Here is a 21026-nt window from a genome sequence, read left to right on the forward strand (position 1 = left end):
CATTGCATAAAGTAAGCCTGGGATTCCTGTCCTGGTCACGCCATTGGTGCATGTGACATGGTGTGTCTTGGAGCAGTCACTCAACCATCTGCATCCCAGTTTCCTTTTCCCCTTATGGTGGTAGTTAGTGGTAGTGGCATAAATGTGATTTTCCCCTTCAACTGGTATGTGTGTTGAAATAAAGATATTGCCTGATAATCTGTTAGAAAAACTGCTCTCAAATCAATAAGCAATCCACATACACCAGCCATAATTATTGACTTAATTTATACTGTCTTAATTCTGGGGGAAAAAAAGGTGACTCATGTGGACTCTTCTGGAAAAGCAATGTAAAACCAGCCTGTTATACTATTTTAACTTTATAGAGAAGTGCCTGAAATGAGTTTCAATCCGTGTAATCAACAGAAATAGCTCCAGACTTAATTATACTGGTATTGTTCTATTGGCTGTAGGAAGAAAAGGGAAAATTCCAGGCACTGTTTTCCAAAGTAGAAACATAACCCATTCCATAAACTGTGGCAATGCAGTCAACTGGTTCTACAATGTCCATTTAGGTACTTCTTTGTTGGATGAAGACTTGGACACCAGGAAGACAGATTCCAGGGCCTTTTATTTTCCTTTGTGCATCTTCTGAAGGAATAATATAACTAAATAATTATGAATTAAATTTCTTAAATTGATAATCGTAAAGCTATTTAACACAGAAATGACCTTAGAGAAAATGAGCAGGAGTTGAGTGAGGAGAGGGACATATTGAGAAAGCATTTTTGTCTTGCACCATGAGAACCTGAGCCAATGCCCAGAACCCAAGGAAAATGTCCAGCATGGTAGCATGGGGTTTCAATCCCATTGCTGGTGAGGCAGAGACAGGAGGACCCTGGGGCTTGATGGCTAGCCAGCCTAGTTTACTTGAGAAGTTCCAGGCCAATGAGAAACCCTGTTTTAAAAAATGCAAATGGACTGGGTGGTGGCCCACACCATTAATTCCCAGTACTGGGGAGGCAGAGGTAGTCAGATCTCTGAGCTTAAAGCCAGCCTGGTCTACAGAGTGAGTTCCAGGGCAGCCAGGGTCTCCAAAACCAAACAAACAAAGCAGATAGTTTCTAAGGAATGACATCCAAGGCTGTTTCTTGGCTTCCATTCACATGTGCACACTTGTGCACCTGCACACACACGAGCATTTACAGAGTAAAATGAGAAAATCAGAGTGGAGAAGAGAACAAAGAGCAAACGAGATGGAAAGGAGGCCCCAGAACTGCTTGGATGCTGTGTAACTGGCAATAACATAACTGCTACCTGCATTTGCCTTACTGGGGCCTCTTACCCAAAGGATTTGTCTCTAGTCTGGAAGAAAGGTGACTCATATGGACTGTTCTGGAAAAGCAATATAAAACCAGCCTGCTACACTATTTTAACTTTATAGAGAAGTGCCTGAAATGAATTTACAATCCATGTAATCAACAGAAATAGCTCCAGATTGCAGGAGGGCTATTTTTCTTCTACTTAGAGCTAGGACTTTAGAGGCTGTTGTTTCTCACAAGACTGGTTCTCTCTCTCTCTCTCTCTCTCTCTCTCTCTCTCTCTCTCTCTCTCTCTCTCTCTCTCTCTCTCTCCCTCTGTGTGTGTGTGTGTGTGTGTGTGCATGCTGCACTGATCAGATCCAATTTAGGGAGAGTCACTGAGCCCTGGCAGGGTGCTCTGGAAATACATGCTAACTCGTAGCTTTAAGACCCTTTGCTTTCTCCCCAACGAAGGAAGAATGCAGCTGTGGAGTTAATTTGGGAAATCCCACTGTGAAGTAGCTCAGTGTTTGACTCCATTGGAAAACATGGGGCCTGTTGGACAGTAATGTTTCTTCCTTTGTTTCTGGGGTTGTGTTGGTTTCTTTGGTGATTCTCAAGCATGTTGAGCAGATACTTTTCTGAACCCCAGACGCTGCTTCAGCTGGGACTCTCAGAAACAGACTTGAAGGAGGTCTGAGTGGATGGGTGGATAGGTGGATGGGTGGATGGGTGGATGGGTGGAAGGGTGGATGGGTGGATGGGTGGATGGGTGGATGGGTGGATGGGTAGGTGGATGGGTGGATGGGTGGATGGGTAGGTGGATGGGTGAATGGGTGGATGGGTGGATGGGTGGATGGGTGGATGGGTGGATGGGTGGATGGGTAGGTGGATGGGTGGATGGGTGGATGGGTGGATGGGTGGATGGGTGGATGGGTGGATGGATGGGTGGATGGGTGGATGGGTGAATGGGTGGATGGGTAGGTGGATGGGTGGATGGGTGGATGGGTGGATGGGTGGATGGGTGGATGGGTGGATAGGTGGATGGGTGGATGGGTGGATGGGTGGATGGGTGGATGGGTGGATGGGTGGATGGGTGAATGGGTGGATGGGTGGAAGGGTGGATGGGTGGATGGGTGGGGTTGATGCTGATCGTTTGCACAGTGGAGCCTCTGCTCCTAGAGAAATCCTATGGAACTGAGAATAAAGCTGAATAGAGCAATTACAAACAAGGCCTCAAGTGTGGGGAGCTCCAGAGATGGAACGCTTTTTCTATTTCAGCATTTAACTTTCTAGAATGGTCTCATTTGAAGTGAGGGGTCTGGTTCTTGGACCCCCTAAACCTCTGGAACAGGGTGACATTGGACAGGTGGGTCTCTGATGCTAAGGGCGAGGCTGTTGCAGAACACTGTGGTGAGGCAGTAGCAGCCTACATACCCTGTTCCCACTAAGATATTGCACACAGTAAAGTTCACAAGCCTCAAACCTCGGCAGATATGAGTCCATGCCCAGGCTATCCCACCCTACATCAGCATCCCAACAGGCTTGGTACTCTTCCGGTCGGTAACCATTCCTTCAAAGGACATCATTATCTTGACATGTCTTCAGTTTCAAGTGAATGGGGACATCTAGTATGTACTATCTTCGACCTGGCTCTTTAGATTTAATTTGCCTATGTGGTTCATGCATGATGTTAAGCAGAAGAATCGTAGGGATTGGAGTAGACTCTCTACGTTCCCTGATTCTGTGTAAATAGCTGCATTGTTCAGGGGTAACAGTAGAACAACGGTCTGTGAGATGTAACATGGGCAGTTTTCTTGAATATTGTGAGCCTGGGGTTGGCTGGCTCTGTGGACTCAGCCTGTGTGCAGAACTGAATGCAGTTCACTCATTCTGATGGAGAGCAACACTGACTGAACACACCACATTCTACCACTTTCATGTTTTACTTTATTTCCCATTTCTTAGCACAAAAGACTGGGCCTAGGGTTTCATACGTGCTAGGCAATCACCCTTCCACCATGATTACACCTCCATTTTGTTTTAATTTTTTTAAATTTTGAGACAGTGTCTCACTATGTACCCCAGGACGGCGTTGAACTTATGTCTCCCTGCCATTGTCTTCTGGGTAGCCTGTAATGTGTGTGTGTGTGCGTGTGCATGTGTGCACGTGTGAAGGCAAGAGGCAAATGTCAGGGCTCTCTTTCTATTGCTCTCAGCTTGCTCTTTAAGAAGAGGTTCCAGGACTCTAGGTAGCTCCGAGATTTAAAGCATTGCTGCCCTTTCAGAGGACCTGAGTTCGGTTCCCAGCATTCATGGCAGACACCTCCCAACAGCCAGTGACTGCAACTCTAGAGAATTTGATGTCCTCTTCTGACTTTCAAGGATGCCCCTCCATACACACTCACACTTACGAATAAAAACAAAAACAAATCTTTAAGCCAGGTTTGTTGGCACACACCTTTAACCCAGCATTCAGGTGGCAGAGGCAGGTGGGTTTCTGTGAGTTTGAGGCCAGCCTGGTCTGTGTATAAAACTCCACATCAGCCAGGGCTATATAATGAGACCCTGTCTCTAAATAAGTAAATAAACATATAGTTTTTTTAATTAAAGCACTTGGCTTAAAACATCATTGTGTCTCATAGCTGGAAATGTTGACTAGCAGCTCATAGTGTTTCTGATACCAAGAGAGAAAGGCTACCTTCATTACATAGAACAGTAGCCTTGTTCCCATAAGCAACCGTCCGTCTGTATACCAGACACTATCCGCAGAGATCTTCAGGGGCTTTGGCCCAGCAGGAGCATCCAAGGGAAGGGGAGAGGGAAGTTATATTGAGGCTCTCTTTGGTGGCTGCTACTACAGGACAGGCCAGCTGTGCTGCTGCAGCTGCTCCAAAGTTGAATGACAAAACACTGCTGTGCAGAGCCTGCAGGGGGCTTAGCTAGCAAGGGAGGTGTAGCAGCCAGGAACCTAGGTCAGGACCACCAGGCAGAAAATGGCTGAGATGGGTCCTGGCAGCTTCCAGCGGCAAAAGTGTCAGGAGAGAGCCCTCTTACCCTGGAAGGATGGAGTAATTCTCACACCTTTATTCCTTCTGGATAGGGTCTCATACACATTTCAGGGTGGGTTGGGGTCCGGCAGCAGATGCTGTCTATTGGCTTGGTTAGGGATGCTCATCTGCATGTGGAGGGGCTTGGGGTACTGCCCCTATGTGACTGATTGTCACATCCTCTCCATGGGATGCTGTGTTCACATGAGAGGGGCCTGGACAGAAGCATGTAAAGCTCCGAATGTCCTCTAATAAGGATGAGGTTCCAGGACTCCAACCCACTCAACCTTACCATGTTTCCTGGCATGGTCCACTGCCCCACAACCAACTATGGGAAATAATTTTTTTGTTGATTTCTAACCAAAGTGTCATCCTGATTGGCTGGCCAGCAGTCTCTGAAGATACTTTTTTTTTCTCTACCTCCCGCTTTTCTTCTTTCCCTTCAGGTTATGGGTGAACACATACTACCATATCTAGCTTTTTGTTTGTTTGTTTGTTTTCACACACTCAAGTGCTGCGGTCCAAACTCAGGTCATTATGCTGTACTTAATACATTATCAACTGGGACATCTTTCTAGTCTTCTGCTATTCTTGACAGTCATTTAAATTGTTTTTTTAATTGGGTTATTATGCATAATGAATCAATAAGCATTCTTCCACATGTATCTTGATGAACCCTCTCCCTAACCCCCTATCCCTCATCCCCACCAGCAACCCCTTTCACAGCGATGAAACACCGGCTGAAGCAACTCAAGGGAGGAAGGGTTTACTGCAACTCACAGTTCAATGGTGCGGCCCATGATGATGGTGAAGTCAAGGCAGTAGGAGCTTGAAGCAGTTGGTCACATTTCAGCTACACTCAGGAAACAGGGATGAATGACCTCTCTTTGGCCATTTATGCAGTTCAGAGTCTCAGCCAGGGAACAGTGCCAAGCAGGAATGCTTGGGTCCTTTTGTCAAACTCAATGTAATTAAGATGACCCCTGCCCCTTACTGCTGTGCCCAGAGGCCCATCTCCCAGGCAATTCTAGACCCTGTCAAGTTGTCAATTAACACTAAACATTACACCACTCATTTCTATTATGCCTCAGAGAGAATTGCAGAGGGCTAAGATGAATATATGATTTGATAGAGCTGACCAAATGGTTTTTCAAATATTTGTGTTAATTTTCAATTTCTCTAAAATTTTCTAAGTGGCCCATTTAAATAATTTTTATGGAGTCATACTCTGTATCAGGTAGAAGATTAATTAAGGTTAAAGAGCTACCAGAATTATTTGAATCAGGTATTCTCGGGCAACATGGAAGATATTTTTCCTAGTAGTTTTGTGTAAATGTGGCGAATGTTAAGGGGCTTTTAAAGACTTGGTCATAGGTCATATTTCCTAGAAGCAGGAATAGGGAACTTGATGCCTTTTATCAAGGGACGGTTCTCTGGAGAAAGCCAGAAGAAGGAACGTGAAGGAACATAAGGAAAAGATGTGGACAGAGGGAAAACTTGGCTCTGACCTGATCTCATAAGGAACTCTGGACATATAACCCAATAAACCACCTCCCCCTCTGAAGGGATCCCTGTACCCAACACAGGCATGACAACCGGGAGGTAGGATAGTGGGAGTTCCTTTGGGGGTGGGGCTCCAGTCGTTCTTGAGTTTTTCTCAAACATGAGCAATGCCCCTCTCCAAGGAACTGCAGTGGCCACTTTTCTGTTGCTGTGATAAAACACTGTGACCAAAAGGGAGAAGCAGGAGTGTGTTTTAGTCTGTGGTTCCAGAGGGAATGTTCATAATGGCAGGGGGCATGGTGTGGTGGCAGGGATAGGAGGCCGGCTGATCACATTTTCATCCACCCACAGGAAGAAGACCAAGAGGGAGGAAGGGGTCAGGGAGTAGGGTGAGGCTGTAAGCCTTGAAAGCCTGTCCACAATAACATCTTCCCTAAGAATGGTTGCACTCCTAAAGGCTCCATAACTTCCCCAAACAGCACCAGTAACTGGGGACCAAGTGTCCAACATATGAGACCTTTCTCACTGAAGTTGCCACACAGGGATTAATCTTGATTAATTGTGTGGGTTAATCTTGATCTGGGCATGTCTGTGAGGTATTTTGTAGGCTATGTTGATTAAGGTGGGACCATCCACTGTTGCTATGGTGCTGTTCAGTGGGCTGGGACTCGGAGTGCACATGGAGGAGAAAGCAGATGGTCCACCTGCTGCTCTAACTTCCCTGCTGGGATGGACTGGACCTTACACTGTATGCCCAAATGAAACCTTTCTTCCTTCAGCGCATTAGTCAGGTATTTCATTGCACCATTCACAGCACCTCAAACCAGATGTGGGAAGACCCTTGGGGCTTGGGTAACTCCTTGGAGAAGTGACTGGGGACAAGTAACTTACAACATCAGGTGTTAGGGGCAGACCTACTGGCTCTCAGTTCATTGGTGCCATCTAGGCAGGGTCTTCCACTGGGACTTTTACAGATGTCTTTTAGAAACAGGACATTAAGCAACAACAGAAGCCCTTGAGGCTTCTTAGATGCTCTTCTAGCATTTCCAAAGGATTCCGCCCACCACTTCTTGATGTGTGTGTGTATAAAGCTTTAAGGCCAAAGAGACCGCTGTTAGTGGTAGACATTGTGGGTCATTCTTGGAGATTTCCTAACCTTTTACAAATTAGAATCAAAGTAAATCTCCTCTGAAATATTTACCTAGTATCTTGGTAACCCTGAACAAGCGCAGGGCTCACAACTATGACTGTAATGGTCTGAAGGATTGAGTCAAGGAACAAACATACCTGTACTTAAAATATGCTTTAAAAACCTTTGGAGACATTACCTGATGTTCGTTAGTTACTGTTCTATTGCTGTGAAGAGACACCATGACCAAGGCAACTTATAATAAAACCACTTAACTGGGAGTTTGCTCACAGTTTCAGAAGGCTTGTCCATGACCATTATGGTAAGGAGTGGGGCAGCAGGAAGGCTTACCTCTCAGCTACTAGAAGGAGGAGGAGAAAGGAGGAGAGAGTGGGCTTTTAGGGACCTCAAAATAATATGGCTTCTCTAACAAGGCCATCTCTCTAATCCTTCCTAGACAGTTCTACCAAAAGGAAGCCTATAGGGGCTGGTGTGTATTTTCATCCAAACCACCACAGCATCCTTTGTCACTGTTCTTAAGCATCATTAACATTTATCTGTTGGTTCCCTGTGTCTTTACCCAAACTTTACTTAATCTAGGCTGGGTGCCGTGGTTCATGCCCTGTAGCTCCACTATGTCAGAGGCTGAGGCAGGAGAGGCACTGTGAATTTGTGAACAGTATGAGCTACAGAGTGAGCCTGGTCTCAGACAAAACCAAAAATGGCACCCCAAGGAAAAGGATGACTCAGTTGGTACATTAACTATTTTCTTCTGAATCTAGTTTTGTAATCTATGCTTTTGATCCTAGCGTTTTTATTTATTTATTTATTTATTTATTTATTTATTTATTTAGTCTTCCTCAGAATGAACCATTACCTTATCCAGTTCTACTTTTTTAGTACCAGCATTAATTCTAATAACTAAGAAGGGCACAGTTATGTATAAATATATTACTAACAGAAATATAATAAAATGGAGATAGCAGGATGTTATGATAGTGGAAAAAGAGAAGTATAGGGTAGGGGACCATTTTTGGTTTTAAAAATCTTTCTGTACATCTCTAAATAGAGTAAAAATTTAAAAGGTTTCTATCAAAGAATTAACAGGGCCTTCTGTGTGTGGTGTCTTACTCTTATAATCCCAGAACTCAAAAGTGAGGCAGGAGGATTGCTGTGGGTTTGAAGTCAACCTCGGCTACATAGTGAGTTTTAGGGCATGGCAGCCTGGCCTACAGCTTGAGATGCTGTCTTTAAGAAAAAATAATAAAAAATTTAAATAATAAATAAAATGAAACATAGTAACAGTCGTCAAGCTTGAACATTCTATGTAGAAGACTACTGCCTTCCCCCGATTGCCCAGGGAGTGGACTGGAGGTATAAACAGCCTTATCTGTGTTTTATATTTTTTTTCTGCTGCACTTTTATTTTTCTTTACACAACGACGTGTTGCTGGGACCTAATGTTCTCACTGAACAGTACAAAACCAAAAGTTGTCATTTTTTTTCAAAGAATTAAGTACCAAAAAAAAAACAAAAACAAAAAAAAAACAAAAAAAACTTACATACATTAAAAGGATGAATACATTTACAGGTGTAGATACAAACGTTCCCAACTCAAGGCAAGTACCAACCCATGGCGGTTAGGAGGGAGAAAACCAGAACGGAAACTAGGTCCTAAGACTCGGAATTTCCCACTCTGTTAGAATAGCAAGAAGGAAGTGGTAACTGGTTCAGGAACCCTGGCCAGCCTCGGGGAATTCTGGAAGTCTGCTGGTTAATGGCTGACACAGATCACTACGTGGTGCTCACAGAGATCCACTAGGCTGCGGACTCTTCCCGTGCTCTCCCCAGACACCAAGTGAGCGAGCCTAAATCAAGACGTGCACAGGGTATTAAACATATACCAAAGGGGCACCCAACGATAGAACGAAACACGGCCCTAAGGGCGTCGTCACCGGCTTTGCTAGAGCCATTGTCAATAAGTACGGCGATTTCTTCTTCCATTGCGATCGGAGAAGCGCCCGCCCCGTAGGCCACCGGTGGAATGAGAGCGCCTTATCTGCTTTAAACTCACGAGTGACACTCTTTGAGTTAGCATTGTTTTAATCGCCTAGGTGATCGCCACCTTCTGGAAACAAGGGGTATTTCACCACTAAGAGACCTTGCGGTACAATCAGAACTGTTTATTAAAACAAAACAAACAAACAAACAAAAACAAAAACAAAAAACCCTGGTCTTTTGGAACGTTCAGCCCCAAGTAGAATGTTTCTGTCAAATCCTTCCTCTCAGAGCTCAGGGAACCTGTGAAGAGAAGACAGAAAGAGTGTTAAGAGCCGGAGGGGAAGGAAGACAACAAGAAAACAAGGCCCTCTAAATCAACATGAGCAAAGTTCATAGGAACTCACAGCGTCTGAAGCTGTAAGTCCCGCGGCCTTTGCAAGTCTGTACCAAGTCCTCTGCAAATACATCTCGTTTAGTGATTTTATGGGATTCCGGGGTGTGAGAACAAGTGGGCCTCAGATATTGTGCCTTCTCTTGGGTTGTTTTCCTTCTGTAGATCTGTCCAATTCCAATGTGATAGTTTTTGCTCTTTTTTATTATATTTCATTTTTAAATATTTTTTTGTTGTCTCTTAGAAGTTTGTTCTTTTCTAATAAGAGATAGAAGGGTGTAGATCCTGATAGCAGGGTAATCAGGGAGGAACTGAGTAGAAGGAAGGGAAAGCAACTGTCATCAGGATATTATTATGTGAGAAAACAATCTATTAAAAAGATAAAAAAATAAATAGCATTTTGGAGGAGAGAAAAACTTTTCTTTTAAATTTAATGTTTCGGTTTGAAACTTAGGGGTCATAATCATATCTTTTAGATTAGAAGAGGGAATGGTTTAATGTAAGCAAAGGTGACAGTTTATATACTTGTCCCCAGTAAGGAAAATTATGAAGTGGGTCTAAACACAAATTGCCAGCATGCATGGAAAAGTCTTTAGAAATACAAATGAGCCTGCAAAGGCAGGTGGGAGAATTGTTTTTTGAGATGGAGGAGGGTGAGAGGAAGAGGGAGATGAAGAGAGAGAGAGGGAGAGAGAGGAAGAGAGGGAGAGAGAGGGGGAGAGGAGGGGAAAGAGAGAACCAAAGCTGTACAGCAGCTAAAAGAGAATTTTACATTTTTAAAGGAGAATAAATGCGTAGTTTGTGTAACAGCACTGAACATAAACAGAAAATTAAGTGAACTGGTAGCTGGAGAGATGGCTCAACACTTAAGAGCACCTGCTACTCTTGCAGAGGACCTGGGCTCAATTCCTGTCATCCACATGGTGACTCACAACTGTTTGTAACTCCAGCTCCAGGAGATCTAATGCTTTCTTTTTTGCTTGCCTAGGTAGCAGGCACACAGGTGGAGCAACATTCAGATAAAACACCTATACACATAAAATAAAATTTAAAATAAAGCAAACTGTTTACAAAGGGGGAAAAGGAACCTAAATCCTCCCTTTCTCCACAGGACAAACCCCAGTATATAAGCACTTCTGGGATACAGCAGATATTGTATAAATCCCTTCTAAAGAACAGCAGTATTAAATGATACAACCTGTTTTCTGTTCTCTCTCTCTCTCTCTCTCTCTCTCTCTCTCTCTCTCTCTCTCTCTCTCTCTCTCTTCTCTCTCTCTCTCTCTCTCTCTCTCTCTCTCTCTCTGTGTGTGTGTGTGTGTGTGTGAGAGAGAGAGAGAGAGAGAGAGAGAGAGAGATTGCAATATTAAGTACCCAGGAAAAGTACAACTCAAATTGTCAAGTATTTTAAGTTAGAATTTCCTTGTGAATAGCATAGCTTATTTCATTTAATCTCCCATCATTAATTATTAAAAATATTAATGCTTGTGACCTACTGGAATGAGGTCCCATGGTAGATATAAAGATTCTTTCTAGGGAAGTGAGTTTGGAGTAATTGGCCAGAGACTATCTCAGGGGAATCTTTTAAGGGCTTTACTATCCCAGATTGGCATCAATTCATTGTAAGAATTGACTATCTATTACTGTTAAGGATTCAGACAGTTCAGGAAGGCAAGCCTGGCCTTTGAGTATGAAATCAAGATGTAGGAAGTAATGTTAGAGGTTTTAGCTCTTTAGTGTTTTGGAGTCTGGACCTAGAGATGAGACTATCCTTGTGCCCACCAAGACAGTGACAAACTGTGCGACCCTGTGCAAGTGAACAGAATATAAATGGCTTCCTCGCAGAGCTTCCAGAAAGGAGAAGGAGAAATCAGAACAAAGCTCACTATAGTTCTGCTACATAGCTGGGAGCCTTCTAATGCTGCCATTTTCTTTTCTGAGTCGCAATTAAATGTTAAGAGTGTCTCCCTAGAATCATAAAAAGCCAAATGTCAAGAAGGCCTTTGAGGCTATCTGGGGATCTTTATTGTCATAGGAAATGGCTTTAAACCCTTCCTACCAGTATTTCTTATTTGTTATTGTTCTTATCAGCGTTGTTTTGAGCAACAGTTTCACTGTGTAGCCCAGAGAGCTGATTAGTTTTTTATTAACTTGGTATAAACCAAGGTCATATGGGAAGAGGGGACCTCAATTAAGAAAATGTCTTTATCAATTTGGACTGTAGGCAAATCTATGACAACATTTTCTTGATTATTGACTGAGGAGGGAAGGCTCAATGTATTTGGATGGTGCCACCCCCTGGGCTGGTAAGTGGTCCTTGCTTGTATAAAGGAGCAGAGTGATCAAGCAGGAAAGGGCCATGGTCCCTGCTGTAATACCCATCTCAAGCTCCTACCTTGGCTTTCCTGGTGGACACATTGTGACCTGGAAATGTAAGGTATATGTAACTTTGGGTCATGGTCTTTACCACAATAGAAGGCAAACTAGGATACACAGTGCGGCCTGGAACTCATTATATGAGTGAGGCTAGTCAAAGACTTGCACAATCCTCCTGCCTCTGACTTCTCTGCGTGCTGAGATTACAAGTGCAAGTGGAGCCCAGCTACTCTATTGACACCCACAAACAGGGAATTCCTACTCGTCTTATTTAGGGTTACAATTGCTATGACCAAAGCCACTTGTGGAGGAAAGGGCTTATACTTTCATATCATTGTTCATCATGAAAGGAAGTCAGGACAGGAACTCAGACAAGGCAGAAACCTGGAGACAGAAGCTGATGCAGAGGCCATGGAGGGGTGCAGCTTACTGGCTTTCTCCCCATAGATCTTGCTCAGCCTTCTCTCTTACAGAATCCAGGAGCACCAGCCAGAAGATGGCACCACCCACAAAGGGATACTTCCCTGTCAATCACCAATTAAAAAGGCTTGCCTACAGCCTGATTTTATGGAGACATTTTCTTCATTGAGGTTTCCTCTCAAATGACTTTAGGTCAAGCTGCCATAAACTAGCCAGCACAACACTAGATTTGGACTATGGCAGTTCCTGTCAAAGAAATGAGGGTTAAGGAAGTTCAAGAGAACATAAGGGGGAGGAGGAAGGCATTGGGAGGGTGAGGATAACAGAGGAACTAAAAAGAATAACGTGAAGAAAAAAGAGACAAAAGACTGTTTCTGACCAGTGTATGAAAACAGAGAAATGTGAAACAAAACCAAAGGAAGCACAATTCTTCAGAGTGGGTGCTGACTAGGCATCTGGATTCTGAACTTCTTTTTCTTGGAGTTTGTTAGCAGTGTGGGTTAGATTCTCCGTTAATGAATAAACTATTCAAAGAAGGAACTAAGAAGGGGAGAGGAACCTGAGAGGGGATAGGAGAGGGCACCAGCGGGGCAGTTTTGGGCATTGCAGGTGAGAACTGAAGGGAACCTGATAGGGACGTCGCTGTGGCTACTGCAGAACCTGTTCCTACTTGCTGAGTGCCGGCTACTCGAAGGGTACAGCGCTCCTCATGGATCCCTCCATGCTATCCTCACAACATCCTTCAGAATAGCGCTGTCTGAACTATAGAGACGTTTTGTAGCTTAAGGTCTTACAACTGGGAAACGCCCGCATAGCAATTTAAAGACACTTTGTTGACTTAAAAAAAAAAAAGCCTTAGAAAATAATTTCTAAGTCTCTCTATATACATTTAGTGAGTCTAAAGCGAATTCGTGTTCCGGTTAGTCCGCAAATTTCTCGGTTAGAATTCCAATTCTTCTAAAAATTTTCCTCAGTTGAAGTTTCCTAACAAGCCTGGCTCCAGGGCATCTTTTCTCAATCTGTTTAAAAACTCCGCCTTGCCAGCGAAAGCGTCCCGTCTCCAAGGAGACTAGCGCAGGGCGGGACTTCCGGTACCACACGCACTTACTTCCGCCTCCGTCCGGAAGCGCTGTAGCAGACCGCGCGGGTCTTTCGCAAAGCGACCTGTCGGGGCTGTGGTGTGTTCAGGCGCGCGCAGCGATGCTTACTCCTGCGTTCGAGCTGACTCAGGACCGCGACTTCCTCACCGTCGCCATCCGTGTGCCCCACGCGCGCGCCTCCGAGTTCGATGTGTACTTCGAGGGGGTGGACTTCAAGTTCTACGCCAAGCCGTACTTTCTCAGGCGAGTTCCCGCCGCCCGCCCTCCGCTTACACTCAGGAGCCCAAGCTAGCCTCGCGGACACACTCGCGGGTCTCTTCGCTGCTACCTCTGCGGCGGTTTTCAGTCTCCCAGTCTACTTGCAGCAGAGTCGCCTCTTGCGGCATCTGTGGATCCCGCCACCAAGCACGGGTCCACCCACCCAGTGTCAGCCTCCTTCTCGATCCTTCCTGATTTGTGCTTTTCTTTCACTGTACGCCCGCGCCTTCCCCCCACCCCCAGCGTGGTGACTTCCCCGCGTGGGTCGGTCCTATGACTCTTGCCCGTATGCTATCTGCTTCCTGAAGTTCTCAGGTCCCGTTGACATCAGATTAGCCAATTTCTTTCTGCCTGGCTGCAGAGGCGAGCAGTACTTAGCATTTGCCCGTCTAGGTTTTTCTTCGTGTTGAACCAAAACAGTAGTGGCAGCTGACACTCGCCACCTTCAGTGTGGTAGGCAACCAACTTCTTAAGTGCACACATGTCATTTTAATCTTGATAGCCGTACTTTGAGTTAAGCAGAACCATTAACCCCCTTGTACGGAGGATGCTGTGAGAGTCTTCTTCCTAAACTTGCTCATCAGTTGCCCTCTGCTTTTTAACTGAGTCAAGCTGCAGTCAAGCCGGTTTCTTCACTGCTCCTGTGGGAGCAGTTAGATCTTACTTAGCATACTCTCTACCTATGAGAGATACTTCCAGGACTCCTCAGTGGATATCTGAAATCAGGGATCGTATATGGAACCCTGTATATACTACTTTTTCTTAATCTATAAAACTAACATGAAGCTTACCTTACAGATTAAGTTTAAAAAAGTAAAGCAGAACAAATATAAATGCATTTGCTAATTTTTTTTTTTTTTTGTGAGATTCCCTCCCTCCCCGCTCTATTTTATTGGTAACTAAAGTATTCAAATGGGAAGATGGGTCATGTTTGATTTTTATTTTCTTATTTGAAGAGTGAATCTAGGTTATTTAGCTTGTAAAATGTGAAAGACGTATGGAACAGTTGCCATTCGAATGGTGGCTAGATTTTGATGACTAAGATTTTGCTCTGATTGATGATCACCTTCCTTGTGTTAAATCTGCAGATTAACACTTCCTGGAAGGATCGTAGAAAATGGATCTGAGCAGGGATCTTATGATGCAGATAAAGGTATGGTTTGGGATTTTAGATAGTGTGTGTGTGTGTGTGTGTGTGTGTGTGTGCGTGCGTGTGCGCGTGCACGAGCGTGTGCATACTCGTGTTCATGTTGCTAAAACATCCATTCCCTAGAAGGGACATTTGAAAATCTAAATGTGATTCCACCAAAATTCACTGGGGGAACCTTTGAGTTTATTAAGGTACAGAGTTTATTAAATTATTAATAACTTTGAGTTATGAAGTTATTTGGGCAGGAGCATTGGTGATCTTGAAATAGCCACAGTGGATGATGTAGCTTCACGGCTTCCCCAGGGCTGCATAGATTGAACTCCCTCCCTTCAGCCTATATTCTAGCTTCTCTCCCACATACAGTTGAGGCAGAATGTATGGAGGGGAGTTGTATATGTGTGGGTTCATATGTGTGCACATGTGCAAATGGAAGCCAAAGCACCACCTCTGTCATCTTGAGGAATGTGTTAGACAAGGTTCTTTCTTGCCTGTTGCTTATCAGTTAGGCCAGACTGGCTCTGTCTCCCCAGCTGGAGGATTACACACATCCACCACTGCCTCTATGCTTCCATTTGGGTTCTGGGAATCAAACTCAGGTCCTCCTGCTTGTAAGGCAAGTGCTTTACTGACTGAGCCATAGGCCAGTCTTGGGTAGGACTTGGTAGATTCCTTATGTTATATACCCACATGGTAGTAGTCTCTAAAGATGCAATGGGGACTTTCAGATGTCCAGCAATTGCTATATGCTGCATAACTCTTTCCTCAATCTTTAGTGCCCGTTATCTCTGGATTTTTGACTGGTAGCAGTTATCTCAGTCTTTTAAAGTGTTTTGCAATAATCTTTAAAGTAAATTTGAGTCAAAAGTTCTAGTTTAATTTTCTGGACTTGTTGCTGTATTTAGCACATGTTTAAAGTAAACATCAACTTGAAATGATTGATTTTTTTTTTTTTTTAATGGATGGATGGTTCATAAGCTTTTGAATGAAAAATTTCTTATAGTTTTCAAATTTAAATTTTAATAGCAGGAGATATTATGCATAGAAATATATAATAATATGCATAGAAATAGCAGATAAGAAATTATGCATAGAAAAATTTTAAAGATTAATTGGATTTTCTTTTCATGAATGACAAGCCCCCATTTTAAGCTAGCCACAAAACCCATGAATAGTACTCTTATAGGAGCTACTGTCTTTTCTTTTGTATTGAGTTTGGAATAAGAGCAGCTGTGGAGCCAGCAAAGTAGCTCAGTGGATAAAGGCGCTTGTCTAGCAAACCTGGTAACCTGAATTTGGTTTCCAGAACCCATGTAAAGGTAAAGGAGAGAACTGACTAGACAGAGCTGTGCTCAGACTGCCACACATGGATTAAAGCACAGTCTGTCCCATCCCCTCAACCCCATGCATGCATGGTAGTATATTTTTTTAATTAAAAAAGAGTAGCTTGTATAGTAATCTTATGTAATTTATTTAGTAACTATTGGGCACTAGAGTAAGGAGGGGGGTAGAATGAGACTAAAGAAACATGATTAAATTCTCACTCACAATGATGTGATAATGAATGTGAGGGAGCTGCTGTCCTAGCTGTGGATATGACAGTGAAATTATTAAACTTTATGGCTGGAGAGATAGCTCCGCTGTTAAGACCATATACTGCTTTTACAGAGGACCAAAGTTTTTGGTTTGCAGTACACAGAGGCTAACAATTGCTGTAAGTCCAGCTCCAGGGAATCTGACACCCTCTTGTGGCTTCCATAGGCATTTGTTCTCATGTGCACATAATTTATAAAATAAACCTTAAAAAGCAAAAGGAAACTGAAAAGTACTTAGCGTTGAGGTGTTGAATAAATGGGGGCGTCAGGGTCAGGTTGTATTTGATATATTGGATTGCATGTTGGTGTGATGGAAGTTAAATGTTTAACACAGTAGACTGGAAATGGAATACACACTTGTAATCCTGGTGCTCAGGAACATAAGGTAGGAACATAGTTTCATGTGGGTTTGAGGCTAGCCAGGGCTACATTGCAAAGCTGTCTCAAAAAAAAAAAAAAAGTGAAAAATTCTCTTGAATTACTAAGGAAATTATTAAGCTATAATTGCTTTGATGTAGCTTTAAAGTCATTGCTTCTTTTTGGATTAGGTATCCAATTTCTCCCATAGCCCAGAAACACATATTTAATCAGTAACTGTAGGGCAGTGCTGCTGCCTCTTCAGCCACTGACTTGAAACTCTTTGAGTTTGGATATTTTGACTAGGTTAAGATGGTATTAGGCGCTACTAAAGCTTTCTGTGGTTCGGACACATTAATTTCTGATAGAAAAGACAACTTTGGGAGAGCACCACCCTTTAAGACTTTTTCTTGGTTTATAGTTACTAAATCTATTATATGGGCAAAATTTTAGAATCCCATAAGGAATTACGTTTTAAAAATAATCTGGTTAAATGTTTTATTGGTGTGTATTCATTGCAGATGGTGTTAGGGTTCATGAAAACAATTTCTTTCAAGTATATGTTCACCACTCTAAGCTGTTTTCTTTCTCCCTTCTCCCCTTTTCCTCTCCTACTTGTGTCCTTTCCCCCAGTTTCCCTAGCTTTTATGTCTCATACATGAGGTCATATGTGCATGTGTGCACATACACACACACACACACACACACACACACACACACGAGAGAGAGAGAGAGAGAGAGAGAGAGAGAGAGAGAGAGAGAGAAAGAGAAAGAGAGAGATGTGAATATCATCTATGTTTCTACTATGTATCTATCCTCTATTTACACATTATCTGTCTGTCTGTGTGTCTCTGTGTCTGTCTGTCTGTGTCTATCTGTCTGTCTGTCTGTCTGTCTCTCTCTCTCTCTCTGTTCATGCATCTATAGAAAGACTGGTTCTCAAATAGGACAAAGCATATCTGAGTCGGGCTTCTGTTGCTCAATATGATCTCCAGTTACATCCATTTTCTTTCACATGACACCATCTCATTCTTGTTATGACTAGTAAATATCCATTGTGTAGATACATATTTTTTATTTATCTATTGATGGACACCTAGACGGAGTCCATGACCTTGGCTGCTGTGAATGTGCTGTAGGGAATCTAGATGTGGCAAGATAACTTGGCCTTAGGGTTACACCTCGGAGTGGTAGCTGATCATATGGCAGTTCTGGCTTTAGTGTTCTGGGGGCACCCTTACTGATTTCCGAGGTGGTGGGATTAGAGCATGCTCTCACTAGCAGTGCTCTGACAGCTCTCTTCTCTCTGCATCCCCGCCAACATTGCTGTTGGGTTTTCTTCCTGAGAGGCCTTCTGACTGAGCTAAGACAGGCTCCAGTATAGTTTGCATTTCCTTGTTGGCTAAAGATGTTGAACACCTTTTTCATGTGTTTATTTGCCATTGGGTTGGGTTGGTGGATTTTTGTCTATATTTCTTCTGTGTCTGTGTTTGTAGGTGGTGTATACCCAGCTTGTGGTTGTGTATGTGCACATGGCTGTAGACAAGTGGGTTGACTGTTTGGGTTCTTCTTTACAATCTACCTAATGAAACAGGGTCTTTCACTGAATCTGGTGCTTGGCGCTTGCTGCTTCAGCTTGGCCACCAAACCCCAGGGGTTCTCCTGTCTCAATTTTTAGGCACTGGGATTATAGGTTGTGTTCAGTTTATTGTATATGTAGAATATAGAGATTCAAACTTAGATCTTTATGGTTATGTGAGAAACACCTACCACCTGAGCCCAGCCCAGCCTGAGTATTTTGTATTTTAAGCTCATTACATGTTGTGAATATTAATTCTTTTCAGATGTATAGTTTGTTGGCTATTCTGGACAATTCAAGCGGCAGGACAGCCTTTCCTGCAGTGGACAGAAGTTCCACTCCTAGAAACCTCCTAGACTCCAGTGCAGAAGTGACCACGCCCCTATCTGAGAAGCTCCAAGGGCCAGGCCTTGCTCCACTCAGACTTCCCTAATGACTGTTCATGACTGTCCCAGCCCCTGATGGGAGTGGTCAGGTGTTTTCCTATAGAAAAAAAATCCACTAATACTCGAGTTTGCACCAAAATTGGGCCATTAATCCCTCCAATGCCAGGCCATCCTGGAAAGCCCTGCCACACCCCCACCTCGAACTACTTGCCCTCAGGAAACCCTAGTAAATCCCATTTTCTGCTTAGTTCTTTGCTGCTGCCCTCCTGAGTTTTTCCTCCTGGTAAATCTCTGTGTGAGATTTGTTGTGGTGTGTGACTTTGTGGTAATCCTTGGCTCCTCACTGCCAAGATACCTTTCCCTTACAAGCGGTAACACTTGTACTGGGGGAGCCTTTTCTGCCCTGGAGCAGAGCTGTAACACATAATTACAAAGTTTTCCTCAGAATTATATATTACCTGGACTTACATTTCCCTATATGTACTTATGAAGTCTGAGTCTTTTACTCTGTCTGAGTATACAACAATTTCTTTTAAAGGAATTTTTACCATCCGATTGCCTAAGGAAACTCCTGGCCAGCATTTTGAGGGGCTGAACATGTTAACTGCTCTTCTGGCACCACGGAAATCCAGGTCTGCCAAGCCACTTGTGGAAGAAATAGGTATGTTTACTATTGGGAGGAAATGAAGATGAAGAGGAAAGCTTGTGATCATTTGTGTTTCTAGGGGAGGAGACTCGGGGATAGAAAATCAGAGATAAAAAGGTTCAAGTGAAGAAAATAAAAAGGAAAAGTTCAACTGCCCTGTGAAAATAGCTCATCTGGTATAATAGTTAAAAGGCAGGACCAGTAGTGGAGGAGTAGTCCAGTCTTGTTTTTTCCTTATTGGTTAAAGCATTCTGTCTTGTCAGAATGTATGATTGAAAAAGTTACTTACTATGAACATTCGATAGCTCACAAACTGTAGTGCTCATTCATTTCCAATACCCTGGGATCACTCTTCCCAGGTACTGTACCCCATTCTATCATAGGTCACCAGTACTCTCCCCCTTGCCCAGTTGTGAGTTACTTACATAATGACTCCCAGAGTGTGTTCCTTTTCATCTGGCTTCTTACACTCAATGTTCTTTTTTTTTTTTAAAGATTTGTTTTATGTTAAATACACTGTCATTACCTTAAGACATACCAGAAGATGGTGTTGGATTGGATTATAGATGGTGTGAACCACCATGTAGTTGCTGGGGATTGAACTCAGGACCTCTGGAAGAGCAGTCAGTGCTCTTAACCACTGAGCCATCTCTCCAGCCCACAATTTTCTCAGTTTATCTATACCTCCTACAATGGTGAACATTTGGACTGGTTCCACTTCTTGCCCATCACAATCTGCGGGGCTGTGACTATTCTTGTCTGGGCCTTCAGTGCACAAATACAGGCATTTTTCCTGTAGCAACTTCTTCTCATTGTACCCAGACACCTTAGAACTTTAAGCAATAAACTAATATTTAACACATCCAGGTGCTTCCGGGGTTTCTGAGGAAGGAGCTGATGATGAGGATGAAGAGTTCGACTGGGAAATTGAACAGACTCCCTATGAAGAGGTGTCAGAAAGTACCCTTCGGTTGCAGTGTCACTATGGATTTGGAAACCTGCGGGCAGGTGTGGTTCAGCGCTTACAGGTATGCTGGCTTGGAAACACTGGCACCCGGTGTTTCTGCTTACCCAGGCACGTTTTAAGAAGGACTATGGAAGGTGACATAGTTAGGGCCTGTAGTGAGCTACGTGTATGTAAGGATCATGCAGCTGTGTACTCCTTCCATGACAAGCTTGAAGCCGTCTTTAGGGAAAGTGCCATCTAGGATGGAGCTAACTTTCCTGAATACAAATAACATCTCTCCGGGTGCTTCTGGACATCCTGAAGGAAGTGTAATGCTTCTGAGGACAGGACATGATACAGCTTCCACTGCACATGTGCATGAGAGAATTTTCTGATGGGGATGAGCCTGTGAGCTTTTTGTTTAGTTTTGCTTGTTCTCATTTTACACACTTGGGTTGCTCTTTTAAGTGTCCCAGACACCAGTTAACGCCCAGTCCAGATGTAGCGTGGCCACTTTGAAGGGTTTCTCCTTCCTTAGAGGGTACTAGAGAACCATAGTTCAGTTGAGGCCAAGTCCCTTTTAGGTCAGGTTTTTGTATTTATTGAAAATTGTTTATAAGTAATTTAGATTGCTTTTTAAATCAACGTTGTTAAGAAATACAGGTTTTTGATACAGGGTTTTATTTATCCCTGGTCGTCCTGGAACTCACTGTGTAGTGAAAGCTGGCTTTGAATTTCTGGTTCTCCTGCCTCCCGTTCTCAAGTTCCAGAAGCACAGATATATAACACTATACCTAGCTTTTATTTTTAAAAAGTGGGACTTTGAAACACAAAAAGTTATATATGCTCTTGAGATAACGTGGTAT

The 21026-nt window shown here is 43.4% G+C and overlaps 1 protein-coding gene across 1 annotated transcript in view; it reads left to right on the plus strand.

The window, feature by feature from the left end:
* Window positions 1-21026, plus strand: part of SHQ1 (SHQ1, H/ACA ribonucleoprotein assembly factor) — a gene marked incomplete at its 5' end in the record, with an annotated part of 122571 nt that overhangs the window by 17200 nt on the left and 84345 nt on the right. Inside the window, 4 exons of the mRNA XM_080914430.1 lie at window positions 13191-13489; window positions 14593-14657; window positions 19107-19229; window positions 20082-20242. Of these exons, the coding sequence (XP_080770556.1) occupies window positions 13191-13489; window positions 14593-14657; window positions 19107-19229; window positions 20082-20242 (648 nt within the window). The remainder of the gene's footprint in view (window positions 1-13190; window positions 13490-14592; window positions 14658-19106; window positions 19230-20081; window positions 20243-21026) is intronic.

Source organism: Micromys minutus (assembly GCF_963924665.1).
Source record: "Micromys minutus genome assembly, chromosome: 3".
NCBI lineage: Eukaryota > Metazoa > Chordata > Mammalia > Rodentia > Muridae > Micromys > Micromys minutus.